The 19,892-nt window shown below is 37.9% G+C and overlaps 1 protein-coding gene across 2 annotated transcripts in view; it reads right to left on the reverse strand.

Annotated features, from left to right (window-relative positions):
- ROCK1 (Rho associated coiled-coil containing protein kinase 1) overlaps positions 1–19,892 on the reverse strand; it is a 64,293-nt gene that overhangs the window by 22,209 nt on the left and 22,192 nt on the right. For both annotated transcript variants that reach the window (XM_079982608.1, XM_079982607.1), the window contains exons 9-25: positions 17,920–18,011; positions 17,209–17,368; positions 15,916–15,982; positions 14,849–14,937; positions 13,661–13,709; positions 12,645–12,780; positions 12,307–12,398; positions 11,925–12,171; positions 11,064–11,170; positions 9,739–9,889; positions 8,009–8,169; positions 7,122–7,306; positions 6,390–6,459; positions 4,665–4,759; positions 3,792–3,957; positions 2,197–2,290; positions 785–873 (exon numbers count right to left, since the gene is read on the reverse strand). In XM_079982608.1, coding sequence (XP_079838734.1) covers positions 785–873; positions 2,197–2,290; positions 3,792–3,957; positions 4,665–4,759; positions 6,390–6,459; positions 7,122–7,306; positions 8,009–8,169; positions 9,739–9,889; positions 11,064–11,170; positions 11,925–12,171; positions 12,307–12,398; positions 12,645–12,780; positions 13,661–13,709; positions 14,849–14,937; positions 15,916–15,982; positions 17,209–17,368; positions 17,920–18,011 — 2,050 coding nt within the window. The remainder of the gene's footprint in view (positions 1–784; positions 874–2,196; positions 2,291–3,791; positions 3,958–4,664; positions 4,760–6,389; positions 6,460–7,121; positions 7,307–8,008; positions 8,170–9,738; positions 9,890–11,063; positions 11,171–11,924; positions 12,172–12,306; positions 12,399–12,644; positions 12,781–13,660; positions 13,710–14,848; positions 14,938–15,915; positions 15,983–17,208; positions 17,369–17,919; positions 18,012–19,892) is intronic.

The raw sequence follows: 19,892 nt of genomic DNA on the forward strand, positions 1-19,892 counted from the left end.
AAATATGCACAAATCTGAATAGACATAAAAAATATAAGCACATATATGGTCCCCAACCTCTTGGAATTATTCTAACCAATGATAACATTTGAGTCTTGCTCACAAATTAAACATTTTACAAAGCATTATCAATTAGTGAAATAAATATATGGATCTCATATATTTCTATGGGTCTAAGCCATTTAACCCATTATTCTTCTCGAGCTATGTAGGGAAAGAATACCATAGCATGACCCTATAAACATAAGCGGTTGCCTTATGCTGAAATAGCCCATTGGTCCATTTAGTCCAACATTGTCTACAGCACTTCCCAGCTTTGCTACCAGACACCCTTTAACCAGTTCAGTCCTGCAGGAACAGAGAACTAAAGTCTATGCTTTACAACGCCACAAAGCAGCCAGCCTTGTGGTTTATTATGATGCCCAGAGAGATTTGCCTAAGCTCCATTTTGCATTTTTAAGATACAGAAAAGGATACAGCACTGAGAAACTCTGCTTCCGATTGTTACTTTTCATACTGGATGTTAAAATGTTCATATATTTGATATTTTATGTAATTGTCTTATTGTGTTGATTGCTTATGATTTTTATATTTTGGACTAAGTTTAACCTTGATAACACATTTTGTAAGACCACAGCTAAGACAAATGGGGAAATGCTGTGGGTGTATAATCATAATTGAAACCTTTCATCCTTGTTTGTAGTGAAAACAGAAGAACATATGAAGGGCTAATAAAATCTTTCAGAATGTAGTTTAACACAGCTTCAAAAAAAAAGACAAATACCTGTGTTTTAAGGGTTCTTTCAGTGTTCAAGTTCTTTTCATACTGCATTTTTATGGTATTTATTTCTTCTTCTTTCTTCAATATATAATCTGTTGACAATATTAAGTATTAAAGTTAAGCAAGGCCTTTTATGACATTGAAATAACTGCTCCTTACTTGGTTCCCTTCCCCCATCAATCATTATTTAATTTTTATTAATGTAACCAAATGGTTATGCCAGTGCATAATCATTCTGGAATGATTCAATATTTGTACTTTTAGGATGATTTAGTCAGATACCACCCTATCTATTTGTTTTATGAGAAGCTTTATATCCCACCTTTCCACTATGATGAGTCATATAAAAACAAAGCAATCAATAAAAAAAAACAAATTTCAATTACAAAAAGGCAGAACACAATCAAATTATGGATTGATATGGTGCCTAAATGAAATTAGAAGAAACTATTCTAGATATTAGATAAAAACTAAGACCTCAGAAAATTACCATCTATGATGGTAATTGAGAAATTTAAGTACACTTTTTTCATAACTCATAATCTTTTTAATAGAAACAATTTAGATGAGGGGTGGGTAACCTCCTGAATGTTACCCATGCTGACAGGGACTGATGGGAGTTTTAGTCCAGCAATATTTGGAGGGCAAAAGGTTAGCCACCCCTGATTTAAATGATACTGCCAATAATTCTTCTTAAACATCTTCATTTATAATAAAGAGCATGGCTCCTCCATACCTCAAACTCTAACGGTTAGATTTCCAACTTTTAGCTCATGTTCTAGCAGAACAGAGATTGTTAAACTGTATACTTTACTGCAGAGGACATGCCAGGCCAGTTCTAGACTTGCCTACAGAAGAAGTCCACTAGCAAAAAGGGACACAAACAACAGAATACAGCCATCTTACAAAGGTCAAGAGCAACAGCTAACACCAGGGGTCGGCAACCTAAGGCCCATGGGCCACAAGCGGCCCATGGGGGTCGTTTAACCGGCCCACAAGCTGCCCCTGAACTGAGCCGCAAGGACTCGCTTCTGCAGTGCCGGAATCACATCTGCACAGACACAGGCGCCAAAAATCACGGGCCGCTCTCATGCATGTGCGCGATCTAGCCCACAGAGGGATCTCCACTGGAGTGAACTGGCCCAGGTGAGGTAAACCTTGCCAACCCCTGGCTAACACCAAAGATCACCTCGGACAAAGCAGGAAATAGACTGGAGTTGAGGACTTCAAGCCACTTACAGTACTTCCTCAACTTGGTGCATTTCCTGCCTTCAGACACTAGGAGCCCTTCTGTTTGTGGAAAGAGATGTTTGGACCTAACCCACTGAAAAAAGAATTGCTCTCCGTGTATAAAAGGCTTTGATATATTTCAAAATTAATCTTTTATGGCCATCGATATGGAAATTATCACATACCTTCCTCCAGTTTCTTAATCTTCTCATTTAGTTCAGAATTTTCTTTTGTTAGAAATGCCACATCCTTGGTTAATGTATTATTTGTTTCTTCAAGCTAAGCAAGACAGGGGGAAGGCTTTGTTAAACCACTGACATCAATAAGCACATTACAAACACTTGACCGGTAATAATTTGTCATCACGTAATTTATCCTTTTAAAAATCTGGACTAGTCTCTGCAGATCTTTTCTCTACTAGACATATTTAGTGATGTGCGAAAAGATCACCTACAGTGCTTTGCTTTGTAAAGAAACTTTAGAAAACTTAACACTGATTCAAATACAGTGGTACCTCAGTTTTCGAACCTAATCTGTTCTGGAAGACCATACGCGTTCTCAAAACTCAAAGCAGAAGCCTCAAAACAGAAAACTGAAGACGGAAGCTGCATCTCCAGTTCAACTTCCAAGGTGTGTTCGAAAACAGAAGCATTTACTTCTGGTTTTACGGCGTTCGAGTTCCGAAATGTTAGTCAACAGAGACAGTCGAAAACCGAGGTACCACTGTATGTCAAGGCAAGGGAACTGCCAGGAACTAGCAGGATGCTGACGAGTGTGCACTGGGCGGGGGGGGGGAGTGGATGGAGTCTGATTAGGGCAAAGGGGAAGGTTATTTGTGGGAACCTGTACCAACCAGGAAGCAAGAGTCAAAGGCAGAGGAAGCTTCAGAGCTAGAGGGAGAGGAAGAAAAGACTGCACAGGCAAGTGAAGGGCTGGGTGCTTCCCACCCTCTTCTGCACCAATTTCTCCTAGAACCAGGAGAGATTTGAATCAGGAAGAGCAGAGGCAGCTCACACACAGGTATAGTATCCAGTAGCATGTGCATAGCCTGTTGGGGAAGATAAATAAGCTGGTGGAAGAGGCATGGTCCCTCTTGCTGCAACTGCTCCACAGAGCACAGACCTGGGAATAGCTGCCTAGATACGACAAAACAGGTGTGTCATGTACTGTATTTTTCCATGTATAAGACTAGATTCCTCCCCTTAAAAATAATGTCAAAAATGTGGAGGCGTCTTATACACAGAGGCCATCTCCCCCCATTTTCTTAAACCAGAGTCCCCCCAAAATAGGGGGCGTCTTATACATGGGGGTGTCTTATAGATGGAAAAATACGGTACTTTTTTTTGGCTGAGGAGCACCCCTGACAGCTTGGACACATATGTAAAGCATGGAATGGCTTTTCCTATAATTTCAAGGAAGGAACCAGTTTGCATATGTAGCCCTTTGTATGTATGCCTCAGCTCCCTTTACTGAAATCAGAAAGTTAGCCTTACCATGAAGTGCCCTTCTGTTCAGTGGGAAATGGAAGCACACATGAAGGGGTTAACTCTCTCTGAGGCAGGGTCAAAACTTGAAAAGCACTACTGGTTAGCTGGAAGGGAGTTAACCCTGTTATGTGTTCTCCATTCTCCACTACGGAAAACAGAACTTCCAGTGCACATCAGAGCAATACATACATCTGGAATAAAATTTTAAAGGAGTATAAAATAGAGGATTCAAAGATGTTTTTGATACAAGATAGCAAGTTGTGTTGTAATGTGTTTATTGCACAGTAACTTACCCGGCTTACAATATTATCCTTGTCGGCAATTTCTTGTCTGTTTCGTGATGCGGCTTTCTTGCTCTCCTGAGTCAGTTCAAAATACTGCTCCTCAAGGAGAGCTCGGGCCAACTGCTCAGATTCAGCTTTTGTTTCAGCCAGATCTAGCTGTGCAGCAAGAGTTTCTCTACAACAAAAAGTTAATATTTTTTTCCAAAGTAGTAATATATAGTGTTTAAAGACTAAGACTGCAGAGAACCAGTCACTATCTCCCAGGCTAACCTATCTCATAGAGTTGTTGTGAAAACAAAATGGGGTGAAATTATATTTGCTACCTTGAGCTCCTTGATGGAAAGGTATGAAATAAATGTAGCATATAAATTATACATACTTTTTCCAAGCAAAGTATGAGCCATGTTGTCTTTTTAATAAAACACAATAAAACAAAAAGTCTGTTCCAGACAACACAGGTGTTATTGCAGGGGAAAAGAGCAAGGTCTTCTTCTCATGTCCCTCTGAATGTTACAATCATTAAATACTTGTATTTTTTATTTGCTTGCAGAACTAAAATTTGTGTCAACATATACTGTGTCCACAGTATTCTAGAATATGCTGTTCTGCTCTGTCCTAACTTGGGAGTAAAACCAAATAAAAATGTACAGTTTTTACTCAAGTACAACCTTGTATACCTCCACTTCTAGCATATGTAACGTCCTACACTTTTATGAACATTTTATTTCTAGGCAAAATTAAAAACACACTGTATGCATTCTCGTGAGAAACATGAAGCAGAAATGTCTCCACAATTAGAGGGGCTGAGTACATGCTTCACTTTCTAATTAAAATAAACAGGTGCTTAATAATGGAGAGATTGTGCTTCCAACATTTACTTACTTTTCATTTTGTAATTCCTGTATTTTTTTCTGAGTTTCTTTATTCTTCTCCTCAATTTCTTCTTTAAGTTCTTTAACCTGAGTTTTGTATAGAGTCTGCAAATTAAAAAATCAAATCCAAATCTAGAATACTGTGCTCAATAATATGTCTAACCATTCAAACATTCTTTATTACAGGGCACATAAAAAAATACTGGCACACTATTTTCTACTTACTGTATATTCTTCTATCATTCTGAGCATTTATTAAACACTTTTCAGGTATTGTCAGGGATTTGGGCAAACCGCCTCCCCATCCTGTCCCTTCCAGGGAGGAAGAAGAGGAAGACACTGTAGATTTACAACTGTGGTTTGCAGGAGGTCACAGCTCAGGGACAAATTAGGGGGAAAGTTGGGAAATAATGGGAGAGGAGGAGCAGGAAGAGTCAGAGCAGCAGCTGGCTGACACGTCACTAGAAAGCATTCCAGACCCACCGTCTCACAGAACCCACCAAGCCTTAAAAGTAGGAGAGCAAAGAGCTTGAAGACAGAGGGCACATAGTGGCACCCATAGAAGAGATGATGAAGAAGAAAAATGAGGAAGTGGGAGAGAAGGTGGGGGTGGAGATTCACTCGGAACAACGCCATTATCCAAGAGGCTGGGTTCTATAGCCTCTCTGTAAAGTTTGAAATAAAAAAGGACTGTAAAAAACTTTTCCTTGTCTTCATACTTCCCTAAGCAATCAGCTGGGAGTCGCTGACAGCACCCTGACAGGTATAGGCAATATCTCAGAGAGGTTTAAAATATGATTAAACAAAGCAATAAAGCAAACAACAGAGAACAAATCTATAAATTCCTATAAAATCATAACCTTCACCAGAAACTACAATGATATGCTCCAAGGTGAGTTAAGTCAGATGCATCACTGCCCAGTCTAGTGCATGGAAGGCTTCCAGGTGAAGGGACAACAATCTGGTTCCTTCCTACCTGTAACATGGACTTTCATGTTTGTGTTGTCCATCCATATTTGAACATCAGAGATGAGCAATGTGTGGGTGAGGTGTTTCAGCATCAGGTGGGCAACTCACAGCTCCAGTCACTTGACAAGAATGCTGGGCTTCTGGCCTGGTCCTCCTGCTCTGGACATGCTGGCCCACTAGTGGGTTTTCCAATTCCTGGGGCTAGCATGCATTGTGATAGTTAGGGGGGGTAGGTTCTTTAGGGGAACCCCTGCTATCAGGTGCACTGGAGTTGCCGCACCACCGAAAGGGCCATTTGATATAGGCCACCAGGAGGATCTGACAATGTCTACAATTGGCTATGATGTCTTTGTATAGTAGGAGGGTCAGGAGTGGTGTCTGGCCCATGGTGTGATCCCTATAACTAATGCCATCATATTCAACAGCTGAGCTAACATCATTACATACGATATCCTTAGCGAAAGTCAGCAAATGACCACCCTGATTTTGATGGCTCCCAAGTGCTACATCCCAAGGGATGTAGTTGCTTTTTGTTGCATTGACTACGAAACCATGGCCCTTGAGAGTTGCTAGCACTATCTGCACATTGTCTTCCACTTCTGTCTGTTTTTCCTGCCCTTATCATTACCTCTTTACCCATTTTCCCTCCCCAGGCACAAACATTATATGAAGCTAATATAGAAAGTCACTACTATTGGGATTATACAATGTTACCATATCATCACTCAGAAAAATTGCTTGTGTAATGTACAAGTGGACAGCTTACAGAAAAGTACTGTTCAGCTTCTAGTTGATCTTGCAGTTCACGCATCTGGCCTTCATTCCCTCTGTACTGCCTTTGAGAGGAGAAAAATAATAAAGAGCTTTCTACATATTAACCAAAGACCTGCTGGCAACATATTATCTGGTAATTTTTAACCCACACAACCCTCTCTATCCCATCCCCACATTACCTAGTCAATCAGCAGACTTCTGCTCCCCACCACCAAATTCAAAAAATCTCTCATTTTTGACATAGCATTCAAATCCCTAATACACATTCAAATAAAATACTTCTCAACTGAAGGAGTTTATACAATAAACTATCAGTCGTCAAGTGCTGGCTAAACATCCAAGCTGTGCATGAAGTATGAAATAAGCCTTTAGACAGCTTAAACTTCTGAAGGGGTTCGTCTTACTCCAAGGTTTTAATTTAAGGTTATACGTTCCCTCAAATGAATTTCAGCTGAAACGTCAAACTGGAACAAGTGCTTTGTTTTGATTAGTTGTCGTAAGACAACTAGAAAATAAGCAGTGCACTTCTGCTTAAAAGACAAGAAACAAACCATGTGGCATCTACTTTTATAGCATTAACCTGTAATGTGATCATATAAACAGATCTTACTAAACAAAGATATTCATGTACTGAAATGTATGCATATTTGAATGCAGAAAAGCACTCAGTAACATTTGTAACATTATGGGGTGAAGCAGCTGATTCTAAATTGAGTTTACTTACTTTGCCAGTTGAGCCAACTCAAATTCTGCTAATCTCTTCGCTTCCAACAACGTGTTGATCTCCTGTTTTAGCTGCTTCTCAGAACTTTTTAAGTTATCTGCCTCTATAGCATGAATCTTCAGGTCATTCTGTGTCATCACTCTCTTATTAATCTCATGCTCCAGCTGAAGTGTGATATTCTTAACCTAACCACACAATAAAATATTTTAGCCAATAGAAAAGGCTTTCTGGTTTCTTTAAAAGTAGTAATATTTCATAAATAAGTTAATGCCAGAATTTAAACATTTTTTTTCTTTATACAGCAGCATTCAATGCAGTATCAAAAGCTGCTTTTGAAAGTGAGTTCAGGTTTGAAAGCAGTTTGCCATCACACACACAAGACTTGAACACTACACAAGCCTCTGCACGCACACACAAACTGCCTTGAGCATGCAAAACAAGTTGTGTGGTTGCCTAAGCTGCCTTTATGTCCATGTACAACAGAATGTACATGGCAACATACAGAATTTCTTTACAAAGCAGCCCATCTTCCTCAATTCTAAATTTTGAAAAAAAACAACCCATGATTTCCCCCACAATACAGCAAAAGAAAGGTCCTACTAATTTTATAATAACCATTTCTCTATGTATTTCCAATTTCATTAGCATATTTTGTAGCAAAGCTTTGTAGTGCAAAATACATGGCACGTAGAATCCAAATTGTATGAATTGAGAAAACATTTCCAATTACAACACTAAATTGGGGGGAAATGAATTCAGAAACTGGATTCGCATCCACATGCAAAAGCAGAGGTTCGGGGAATTTTCTGCTTAAAGGGATATGAAGAAAGTTAAGTTTTCTTAAGTACCTCAAACTTATAGCAACTAACTTAAGCACTTTTTATTACCTCATCTTCTAGTCTCTCTTTCTGTTCACTAAGGTGCTCCAGCTTCTGTTGAGATTGCTTCAAGTCAAAGTCTAGCATGGAACATTGCTTTTCAATCTGGACTATTCGATTTTCTGCCTTCTCTCTTGCTGATCGCTCTTCTTTCACCTTTTTTTCAATTTCTAAAGGACCAACGATAGTACATCTTTTTAAAAATTCCAATAAAAGAATTTTATGCAGGCTGTTCTGCATACTAAATGGGCAGAGCTTCCACATTTGCAGTGGTACCTGACCAGACACCCTACACTGTCTACAGACATTGGCCAATCAGTTACAATAATCTGATGTGGGCGGTGGTGGGGAGGCGAGACTTAGGTAGTATAAGCAGCCATAGCAGATACTAAAACTGTCCAGAATTATTATATGTACTGGCAGTTTCTTACTTGACTATTAGCCCCATCACCACTTCTTTACTACCATGGGCAGTAAGACTTAGCACTCAAAACTATCTGCAAGTTGTGAGGAAAAATAAACTATTTCAACACTCACGAGGACAGTGAAGATACCCGACTGACAAGACATCTTAGTAATCTACAAAAAATTGCCAAATGTTTGAATGTGAGTGGAGGTGTGCTGAATTAGACCAGAAGTTCATCTAGCCTAGCATCCTGTTTCCCACACTAGCCAATCAGAAGCACCATGAGAGCAAGAGCCCTCTCCCCGTGTTGTTCCCTGGCAACTGGTATTTAAAGGCATGCTGCCTCCAATCCTGGACTTAGCATGCAATGACTAAATGACTAGTAGCCACTGATAGATTTATCTTCCACGAATTTGTCTATTCCCCTTAATAACATAAGAATCGCCACCAGTAGAGGTTCATCCACTCTAGCATCCTGTTCTTACAATGGCCAAACAAATATCTATGGGAACTCCACAAGCAGGATCTGAGTGCAACAGCACTATCCCCATTTGTGAGTCCCTTATGATCCAGCTGCATTGTTGGCTGTACCACATATTGTAATTGTGAATTATGTAATTTAACTTAGACAGTTTATGGAGAATCATTGTATGTCTCATTCATAGTGTTTTTTATCTACTCAAAGGGGCCTTAAGTAGATATTTTATTTTTATTATTTTATTATGTTTGTGTAATAAAAATTGTTTCTCTCTCTCTCTCTCTCTCTCTCTATATATATATATACACACACGTGTGTTTGTTTGTGTGTGTGTGTGTGTGTGTGTGTGTGTAATTTGTATAATGATAAAACTAGTGATGACTGTGAGGAAAAAACAAGTAATACTTGTGTGCTAATACTGTTAGAAACATACTTTCCATTTCAGCACTGTTTTATTGAGCATTTCACTAGGACTGCTTCTACAGGCAGCATTTTGTTTAATGATTGGATAGGAAAGAGACATTTGAAGGAACACATGTCCAATTTGTGCCTTTCTCCTACTGACTTACAAGTAACATTGCAGCTGTCATTTCTTTATTATATACGTAACTGGCATGTTTATCCTGTAATTATCCAAAGGAAAAATATACAAACAATTAACAGTACTTTAACCTTGGACATGATCTTCCCTGTGAGAAGGAAGAAAAGAGTGAAGGAGGCAGGTAAAGCCAACATCATGACCTGCTCCAGTTGGACTCTAGTTACTTATTTGTTTTAGTATTTTAAAACTGTAAACATGCCTTGGGAGGAAGACAGTATATAAATGCTATATGAACAAACGCTATAAAAACTTACCACACATTGCAACTGACTTGGCTTCTTCTATTGACTGGTGCTTGTCAGTTAAACGAGCTTTATTTATATTATGCTCATTTACTTCTTGCTCTAAACGCTGCTGTAATATTTTGAGTTTGTAGTTTAGATCAATTTCTAAATTATTCTTTTCCTGTAAGATATTTTTATAAGCTGAAGTTAGGTTAAGAACACCATACCATCTAAAAATAAATTCAGATTTCATGACACTCAATAGCTTTTTGTCATCCCATCTGCTTCAGCTTTCTTTTTTAAAAACTGAAAATATGATAATGAACTGCTACATTGCAAGCGAGCGACAAAGTGATGCACACACATACTTCTTTTAGCACACACAATCCACAAATATTTATGATTGAGGAAGCTTAGAATTTCACAAATGATTAACAGCTCTGCCCTGCGCTGGTGTCTCTTTATCTGGGGTTAAGTCACAAGTTATTTGTAAATGTATCTTTGAATGCCATGCTTGAGTTTCTCTGTATTATCCTCCCCCACAATGTAGCCATGGGCTTCCCACAATCCATCTGGGGACTACAGCTCATGAAAGGATGTTTTACCCTTTCCCCATGCACCGTTTCCCCACTAAACATCCTTTGTCCCTAGAAGCTTTGGTGGGGTGATTTTTAAGTGTAATGATGGCAATGGAGGAAGGGTTAAACCACCTATATTACAAGTTCTGATAGGAATTGGGATCACTGCATCTGCATTTGGTTAAAATATATACATTGACAACCACAAGCACTGATTCAAGATGCATCCCAAGTCATTTTACTCCTAGGACTTTGCCTCTTCAATTCTGCTATGCTTAGCCACCCAATAACTCTTGCTGTAACATCTCTCATCTTACTCCACTTTTTGCAGAAAGCTTTTGGTTTAATCCTTTAATCCTCACCCATAAATGAATCAAACATTCACTTTTCCCTACCTCTCACTCTCATGATACAGACTTAAAGTCCCTTAGGGTAACAGTCTGTCCTTTTTCCCTATAATACTTGGTGAAAATATATATACATTGATGGTATCATAGCAATAAAAACAACAATAGATGCATTGGTATTAATGCCACATTTCTATCACCCTTAAAAGCTTGATCCACAACTATATAAAAAATATTACATGAGCCAACGTATTCCCACTCACATCAACTGAATTAAACAAACTTAAATTCAAACACAGTGGCTTAATTTAGATCTTATAAAATCATCCTATCAATCACATTCACATGCTGCTTTTTATAGATTTTTAGAAATATGCATCTGTATTCCAAGAAACAAGAAATTTATGCCTCATTGTTTTAATGATCTTACCTTTTCAGAATGATTAAGCATGTCCTGGGCCTGCTTTCTTTCTTCTTCCACTCTTTCAAGATTGTTCTTTAAACCTTTGATTTCTTCTTGTAAAGATGTAACCCGAGCTACATAAACAATTAAATAGTATAATCTGCCACAGTACTTGCACACAAAACCGAAACTATGATTTACCCACATAAAGCTCCTAACATACATCAGAGGTCGTTGGTTAAATAAAAAAAAGAGACAGTGTTTCTAATGTTAGTGTTACGCTCTCAGCTTGTATTAAAATTCAGTACAGTGGTACCTCGGTTTAAGAACAGTCCTGTTTACAAACTATCCGGTATACGAACTCCGCAAAACCGGAAGTAGTGTTCTGGTTAGCAAACTTTACCTAGGTCTACGAACAGAAGCCAAACGCTGGAAGGGCACCGGCGGCGGGAGGCCTCATTAAGGAAAGTGCACCTCGATTTAAGAACAGCTTTGGTTTAAGAATGGACTTCCGGAATGAATTAAGTTCATAAACCGAGATACCACTGTATTGAAAGCACACTGAATTCATACATATATTTGATCAATACAAAAATGAAGGCACTCCAGTGGTACCTTGGTTTAAGAACAGCTTAGTTTATGAACAACTTGGATTAAGAACGCTGCAAACCTGGAAGTAGGTGTTTGGGTTTGTGAACTTTGCCTTGGAATAAGAACATGTTTTGCTTCCTGTTGAGTGTCTTCCATTTGTAAATTGAGTCCCCTGCTGCTATGGGAAAGCACGCTTTGGTTTAAGAATGCTTTGGTTTAAGAACAGACTTCCAGAACGGATTAAGTTCTTAAACCAAAGTACCACTGTATTAGATTTACTTTGGCTTAAATTATTACCTTGTAGCTCTCCAATAATTTCTGATCCATGACTCCTATCCCTTCTTTCCACTTCCAACGCAGCTTGAAGTTGATAATAGTCTTTTTCCACTTGTAATTTTGTGCTTTCCAGGATTCTGCATCTCTCTTGCAGTTCTCTGTTTAGGGCTTCAAACTGACTTACTGACTTGCTCATTTCTGTGTGACTCTTTCTCAACCTTGCTGCGGTATCTGACTCTGTCCTCAGTAAATCATTAGCCTCTTCAAGCTGTTGGGAGGGGAAGGGGGAGTTAAGAAAAGGTAGCAGTGGGTATCATACAACAAATACATCCAGCTCTTTGCATTTACCCTAAATTGATACATTTTGGAGGGAAAGCAGATATAGGCATAGAAAATTGCTTACTTGCTTTTGCAACTGCGTTATTTTTTCATTTGTAATATGTGAATGCTGACTGATTTTTTTTAAGTCTTCCAACTGATCTTTTAGCGTTGACACTAGATGCAAAGGGGAAATGTTAAATGTAAATAAATATGCATGTCTCTTGGAGGTATTTTTTTTAATATTTCTATACAGCAAGGGAAAAAAAGCCACTACTGCTCTGAGGCATATTCAAACACAAATATGCCCCAGTTATAATACTGAAAAGAATACTAAGATATTTATGCTGTTCAAAAAATATCCTACAAAACAGACCATCAATCTTACCTGAAAGATGCTTCCTGAAAGGAAATATAGCTTACCTTCGTTTTCCACATTTCGACGTTTCTCATTCTCCTGCTCAATTTTTCTTTGATATTCATTTATTCTATGTTGCAGAAGCATGTTTTCCTTTTCAACCTGAGTAACTGTTGATTCCAAATTTTTTCTCTGACTGCCCTGCAAGATATATACTGCCATTTAATTTTTCACCGTTTAAATTTGGTAGAAAATTTAAGTTCTAATCATCCCAATGAAGCTGTCAGTGGAATTCAACGCTGTACGAATATGATTAGCAGAAGCATTTCTGCTTGCCAGACAGAACAATATCTCTTTCCCTGCCCACTGTTCTGGGAGCAGATCTAAGTGGGTGCACAGGGAGAGGAGGGGAAACCCTGTTGCACTAGAAGGACTCACTGCACTGGCTCCCACTCAGACAACTATTTAGTTGAAACTGGTCCAAATTATTTTATTTAGGAAATTCATAATCCATCTTTGAAAGAAAATATTCTCATGTTTTAGAATAAAATAGAGCAATAAATATCATAATTGTGTTAGATTTTTTAAAAAATACTGTATTAAACTGATATAAGTTATCTGTATATTGGCTTTTTTACAATCACTAGCCACATGCCCATCAACTTGACAGGCTAGAGCAGGCATGGCCAAACGTGGGCCTCCAGATGTTTTGGGACTATAATTCCCATCATCCTTGACCACTGGTCCTGTTAGCTAGAGATGATGGGAGTTGTAGTCCCGAAACATCTGGAGGGCCAAGTTTGGCCATGCTTGGGCTAGAGAGATGGCATTCCAAGAGTAGAGATTAAAATAAATGAATCAAGACCTTGGCAAAAGTCTCTCTGTACAAGCAATCCACGGTGCAAGTCTTTACTTTCCTCATTCTCCCAAAAGGAAAGAAATCCTTCAGAGAGAGATTTGTTTTATTTGTAATAGTAAATGATTGAAGAAAGAAATCACATGTATGCAAGTAAAATTCTAACACCATTATTTTTAAAAATGGGAGGAAACTAATTCCAACCACACACAAAAAATCACTTACCTCTTCATCTAATTCCTTCATTATCTTGTCTAATTTAATGTTTGACGTTCTAGAAAAAATAAAATTATGTTAGTGACACTTTTTTGTTTTTGGACACTGCTCTACAACTGCTCTGCAAACAACCCAATTTAATCAATTACACTGCAATAACTCACATCATCATGGCTGTGTAATCTACATCTGTGACCAAAAGGCTGACAGTGGTGTACAGAATAGGCTACCACCAACCTGTTAGTGGGTATAGCCCAATGTCATACAGAGTGGGCAGTATTCAACTAAATAGCACTAGGAAAACAGGACTTTTCTCCCTCTCCTTCACTGTGACTGCTCCATGCCATCTCCAATCTGCCCCAGAGGGGGAAAGAATCCATAAGGAAAAATGCCTGTGCTGACGAAACCAGCAAATTAGTGCTCTGTTGAATACACATTATGTCTAACACTGATATCCTAGTAACCTAAGAATTTTACTTAACTATTTCTGTGCAGAACTAGAACCTTAGATTTTAATTAGCTCCAAATATCTGAAACTGCCACTAAGGAATATGAAATACAGAGGTACCTCGGGTTACGAACTTAATTTGTTCCGGAGGTCCTTTCTTAACCTGAAACTGTTCTTAACCTGAAGCACCACTTTAGCTAATGGGGCCTCCCACTGCCGCTGCACCACCGGAGCACAATTTCTGTTCTCATCCTGAAGCAAAGTTCTTAACCCGAGGTACTATTTCTGGGTTAACAGAGTCTGTAACCTGCAACATATGTAACCCGAGTTACCACTGTATTTTATAGCAACCAGAACATAATCTGAGAAGAACCAGGGTGAGCTCTAAGAGGGAAGGAAACTAAACCAAAAAGCAGGCAAATGGGAGACTCAAAGTGACTATATCCCTATCTTTCAAATTCTTCATTCCCAAGATAACTGATACACATTCACCTAAGAGTGCTTAGTCTTGCTCTTTGTAATGCCAACAAGCAAAAGCATCTTTGTTGCTACCAACAACTCTTAAAAATATCACTTTCAGAATTGGTGCCATTAATTGGCTCCTAAGACCCTGATACTCAGTTTTGGAGGTGGGCTACAAATCTCCTGGTCTACACATATTAAATGTTAATACCATCATAATTCCCCAATATAAAATTCATAAAACAGGTGTTTCTGAAGTTCTGATAACATAGAATGAAATGAGTCACCTGAATTTTTGTTCCATTTCATCTTTCAGTTCCATTTCATTATGTAGCTGTTCTTCAAGTTGATAGATAGTTTTCTGCAGAGATTCCAGCTTTAAATATAAAATACAGAATGAAAATAAAAGCCATACTTGACATGATCTTATGGGACTAGCTAAATTATAATTTATTTTACAACAGCTATCTAAAATTGCTTTGAATGGTTCTCAGTATCTTATTTTTAAAAATTGGAACAGCAAGTTTCAGCTAAGAGATTACTGCTTTAACAGATTAATAAACATGGGCACATTCTTATAAATGGGACCAGAAATTAAGACACATTTGTAAACCACTTTGAGGTTTTATTATAATCAAGTAGTATATAAACATTGTAATTAAAAATCGATTTAATTTTTTGTGACATTTTAGCTCTGCTGTGCTGCAATAATGAGAAAGAAAAAGAACTGACTCCGCATTTTCATTCTTGCATGAGTGCAAATATTGGTTATTAATCTTTACACTACACTTCCTTCAATATCTTGAAAACAAATCTTCCGATAGGTCCCACTATCAGAATGCTCATTACACGAAATCTCAGTTATCAAAATACAAAGAATTATACCCAACCCTCACTACACAAAGGGCTGTTTCACATATCAGAACAGCTGGAGCGCACCCACTTCCCTACTTGTGCTTTGCTGGTTGGCGTTGCCATTTTGGGCAGAAAGCAGGGAGGGAAGAAGGGAGGGAAGAAAGGAGGTTGGACAAATCAGCTTTTCCTTTGTCTGATTGGTTGCATCAGATTCAGGCAGAAAGCATGGAAAGAGAGCCAGAAAAATGTTCCCATAGGAAATAATAGAAATCATCAGCTCTTTATGCAAATGATTGCCTAACAATTTCCTGGGAATATACTGTGTTCGGAAAGAGGGACCTGTGTATATATGGATGTCTTGGTAATTTACATTTATTCAAATCAAGTTATCAATACAAAGGATTAATCAACAAAATATTTAATTAGCTAATAGCACTTATTTGAGGTCTTAAACTGATAACAAAGGGGGGGATTAAAAAAAGAAGAAAAAAAGACATACCAAACTTTTATCTACGTTGGTGCTTGCTCTGTTGTCATTAGAGTTTGCTGTACAGCTAGATAAATACCTGTAAGCACGCAATAAAAGTTATAGTAATATGAGAGAACAACTTTTTTCTCCCCACTTTGTACATACTAGAAATTCTCTCATTTCTATCCTTAGTTACCCTTTTTAAAACTAAACCCCCCCCCCGACATTTTAGGTTTTCCTCATATTAAAAGTACTCCAGCCCCCTGATCACTTTGCTTGCTCATTTCTGCAACCCATATACCTGAAACTTAAATGCCCACATTATATAGTAGGAAGGGTGCATGCAATTTTAAAGTGTATTTTGACATTTTTGAGTCTCTGCCGTTAACTAAAATTTGAACTTGAGAGCACACATCTTCTGAAAAGGCACAACAATGAACACCCTATTTAGACATCTTTCCTTCAAATATCACATACTGTTTTGCTTTACAACATTTTTTTTCTGCAGAGTTTTGCAGCTGATGAAAAATCTTAACTTATAAGGAAGATTGGACAACCTCTGTCCGCGGTAGTAAAAAGCTTTACTACTCCAAACGCTGGACAGTTCCTCAAAAATCATGAAATTAGCTGTGTAATTGTGAAATACGTATCTGACTATGTATTTCTAACCTGTAGTATGTATTACTATCATATTTTGAATGGTCTTTAAGAGTTAAAATTTCTCTAGATGAAATCTGACGTTTTTCGCAATCCTAGTAAGAATCCATGAACTCTTTGCAAATTATATTAGCAAATAATTAAGTGGATCAACCTCTTGAATGATTTCTCCTTGTTTGCTCACTAGACATTGTTGCTATTCTCCATAGCTAGTAAGCAAACAAATTCAAAGGCACATTAATGAGCAGAATACATAGAATAATTTGACCCTTAGCAGTGGAATTCTATGAACGTCTACTCAGTAATATACCGCACCGAGTTCAATGAGACTTTATCCCAGGTAAGCATGCACTGGAAGTAATAATTACTTAAAAGCCTGGCCTTCTGACATTGCTTGAGAAAAACACAAAAATCAGAGATATGGTATGATGTCACATCAAGAGGAACCAAAATTAGATGTACAAAATTGCTGCCCGTACCATAAGTTCAAAACTGCTATAGTAAGTGTTGCACATTTCAGGATGATATGGCAAGACAGATTTTTTTAAAGTATCATTTAAACCCAGAATTAAGTTGCTTTTGTGATATTGCTGTCATATCTTATAGGATTTGTTCTCACAACTTAAGCTCACATGCCTGCATTTTCAGTAGCACATGTATACTTACTGATGGTTACTGTAGTAAGTAAATCCTACAAAAGGCAGCTGGTTGCCAACAAATGCTTTTGGTATAGGAAATGTTTCTTCTTCTCCTTTATCTTCCTCCAAATCGTCAAAGTTACTAGTATCAATATCACTACTTAAATCAGGCACAACAGGTGCTACAGCTATCAATATAAACAAAAAAAGGATTACTAAAATGTTTATTGAAACTAATATATTAAAAATGTTACAATTGGAATGGAGAAGAGGCATGAAAGAATCACAAGGAGACATGGCAAGATTTAACTCTTTATTCTACATTGAGCAGCACATGCAATAGAAAAAATATTATTATTAAAAAATCAAAGCTTCAAAACTTAAATATAGTTGTAATTACTAAACAGAACAGATTGCTCCTGAGGTCCCCAGACAGCTGCCAATTTAAAAGCCTCACACCCATTGGTCACTCAAGAGACCTCACATTAGCAATGAAATAGGGATCTCTTGAGCAATATATTTTCACAAATACTAAAAATTGATTGCTATTTAATTTCTGCAGTGTCCTAAGTGGTGAATTCTATGCCTGGAGTAGGCTCCCAATCTATCTATATATACATACGCAACTTTATGTATATACAAGTCCGGACACCAAACTAATTTATACTACTGATTTTTAAAAGATATGATATGGGCCTCAATGCAGATAGCTTCATGCGTGGTCAAAAGAGATACTTACTGTCTCTAAGGTTTTCCCAAGACCACTGGTCATTTTTGAAGAAAGGGTGTCGCTTGATTTCTTCCACACCATTTCGGCCTAATCTGACTTCCCTGTTGAAGGGATATTTTGAAACAAGTAAATATGCAAGCTCTGAAGATCAAAATACATAAAGCATGCAATCATCTGCAACAGTACCCCAATAAGTCACTTTTTTAAATGGAAAATTAGAGAGGGGTGATTAGGAGCTGAGAAGAGTTCAAAAGAAAATCACCAACTGCTTATCCACTCCGAATCTGAGGTGAGGGAGCAGTTTCACACCTCCTGTGGTTCAAACTCATGCTACCACATAACATTGTCTTGAAACTATGGGGTAGATTGAAATAATGTGTATAAAAAATATTAACCACTCCTCCCATCAACTTTACCCCCACCCAAAGTGGGGGTTTTCCTCAACAAAACACACTGCAGCATTCCCCCCCCCCCTCTTTTGATATATGTTCCTGGAATGCTACAGACTATGAACTGTTTCTGTAAGCTGCTGTATAAGTGCTAGGAAAAGTTTTCACACAACAATGTATCTAGAGTTATGTCAAAGTACACAAAATGATCAGGCGCATTCTTGCCCATTCCCGCGCAAGTCCCTATTAAAATGCAAGCCCAAAACATAGGTCTTGCTTTACAGTTCTGGAGAACTGCAAGTGTGCACTCCAATCATTAATGCACAAAATTATTCCACATTAGGGATTTACACTATAAACAGTTTGAAGTATTTTTTCCTGAGAAAAAATACTGAATAGTCTTGCGCATACAATTTTATAAGAGCTTTTACAAACCCAAGAACATTGTTGGCATTATAGATTAGTTTCTCATCTGCTCTTTGCTAAGTCATAAAAACCCCTTCTATGAGCAGAAGAGTTTTTCTGCTTGCAGAAAGGATACTTTTGGATCCAAGTCTATGAGAACATCAGCAGCACAATCTCACACATGTTATTTTGAAGAAGTGTATCTATAGTCTGTTTAGGGTATTCAAGAAACCGCATTTTTAATCCTACCAATATTTTAAATTGCAAGATTTTTTTTAATTCCATCTTTACATAAATTATTAAACCTAAGAATAATAAACAGGTATACTCATGCACACTAAAGCTAAAAAGAAACACATTGTACAGCTAGTAACTGTTTGGATATTGACTGTCCAAGAAATGATTGCTTGCATCAAGAAAAGAACACACAGGAATGAGGTAAAAGATTTCAAAATTCGTACAAATGTTAAGATATTCAAACTTGAAGCCGGTTTAATTCTAATTTCTTTAAATATTTTGCAGGGTATGATTGCATATACTATTAATGCCACTGCTTAAAATGTATATAAACTTAAACTACTTAAACATTTAGAAAGACATTTTAAACCAATTATTAACATAAGATTAGGTAAAGGTAAAGGGACCCCTGATCATTAAGTCCAGTCATGATTGACTCTGGGGTTGCGGCGCTCATCTCACTTTATTGGCCGAGGGAGCTGGCGTACAGCTTCCGGGTCATGTGGCCAGCATGACTAAGCCACTTCTGGAGAACCAGAGCAGTGCACGGAAACGGCGTTTACCTTCCCGCCGTTTACCTTACCTATTTATCTACTTGCACTTTGACGTGCTTTCGAACTGCTAGGTTGGCAGGAGCAGGGACCGAGCAACAGGAGCTCACCCCATCACGGGGATTCGAACCGCCGACCTTCTGATCGGCAAGTCCTAGGCTCTGTGGTTTAACCCACAGCGCCACCTGCGTCACTTTAACATAAGATTATTATTCAACATATAAAAATACTAGGAAACTGATTTCAAGCTCTTGAATTGTCAGACTGACTTAAAAGCTCTCGTATACTGAGTGGTTTTACAGCAGCAACACTATATTTTATTATCAGGACAAGACCTAATAGGATTAAAAAGTTTATTAAAACGTATGTAAAATTCATAAACACTGGTTTATCACCAGGT

This window comes from Podarcis cretensis, assembly GCF_951804945.1.
Source record: "Podarcis cretensis genome assembly, chromosome: 7".
NCBI lineage: Eukaryota > Metazoa > Chordata > Lepidosauria > Squamata > Lacertidae > Podarcis > Podarcis cretensis.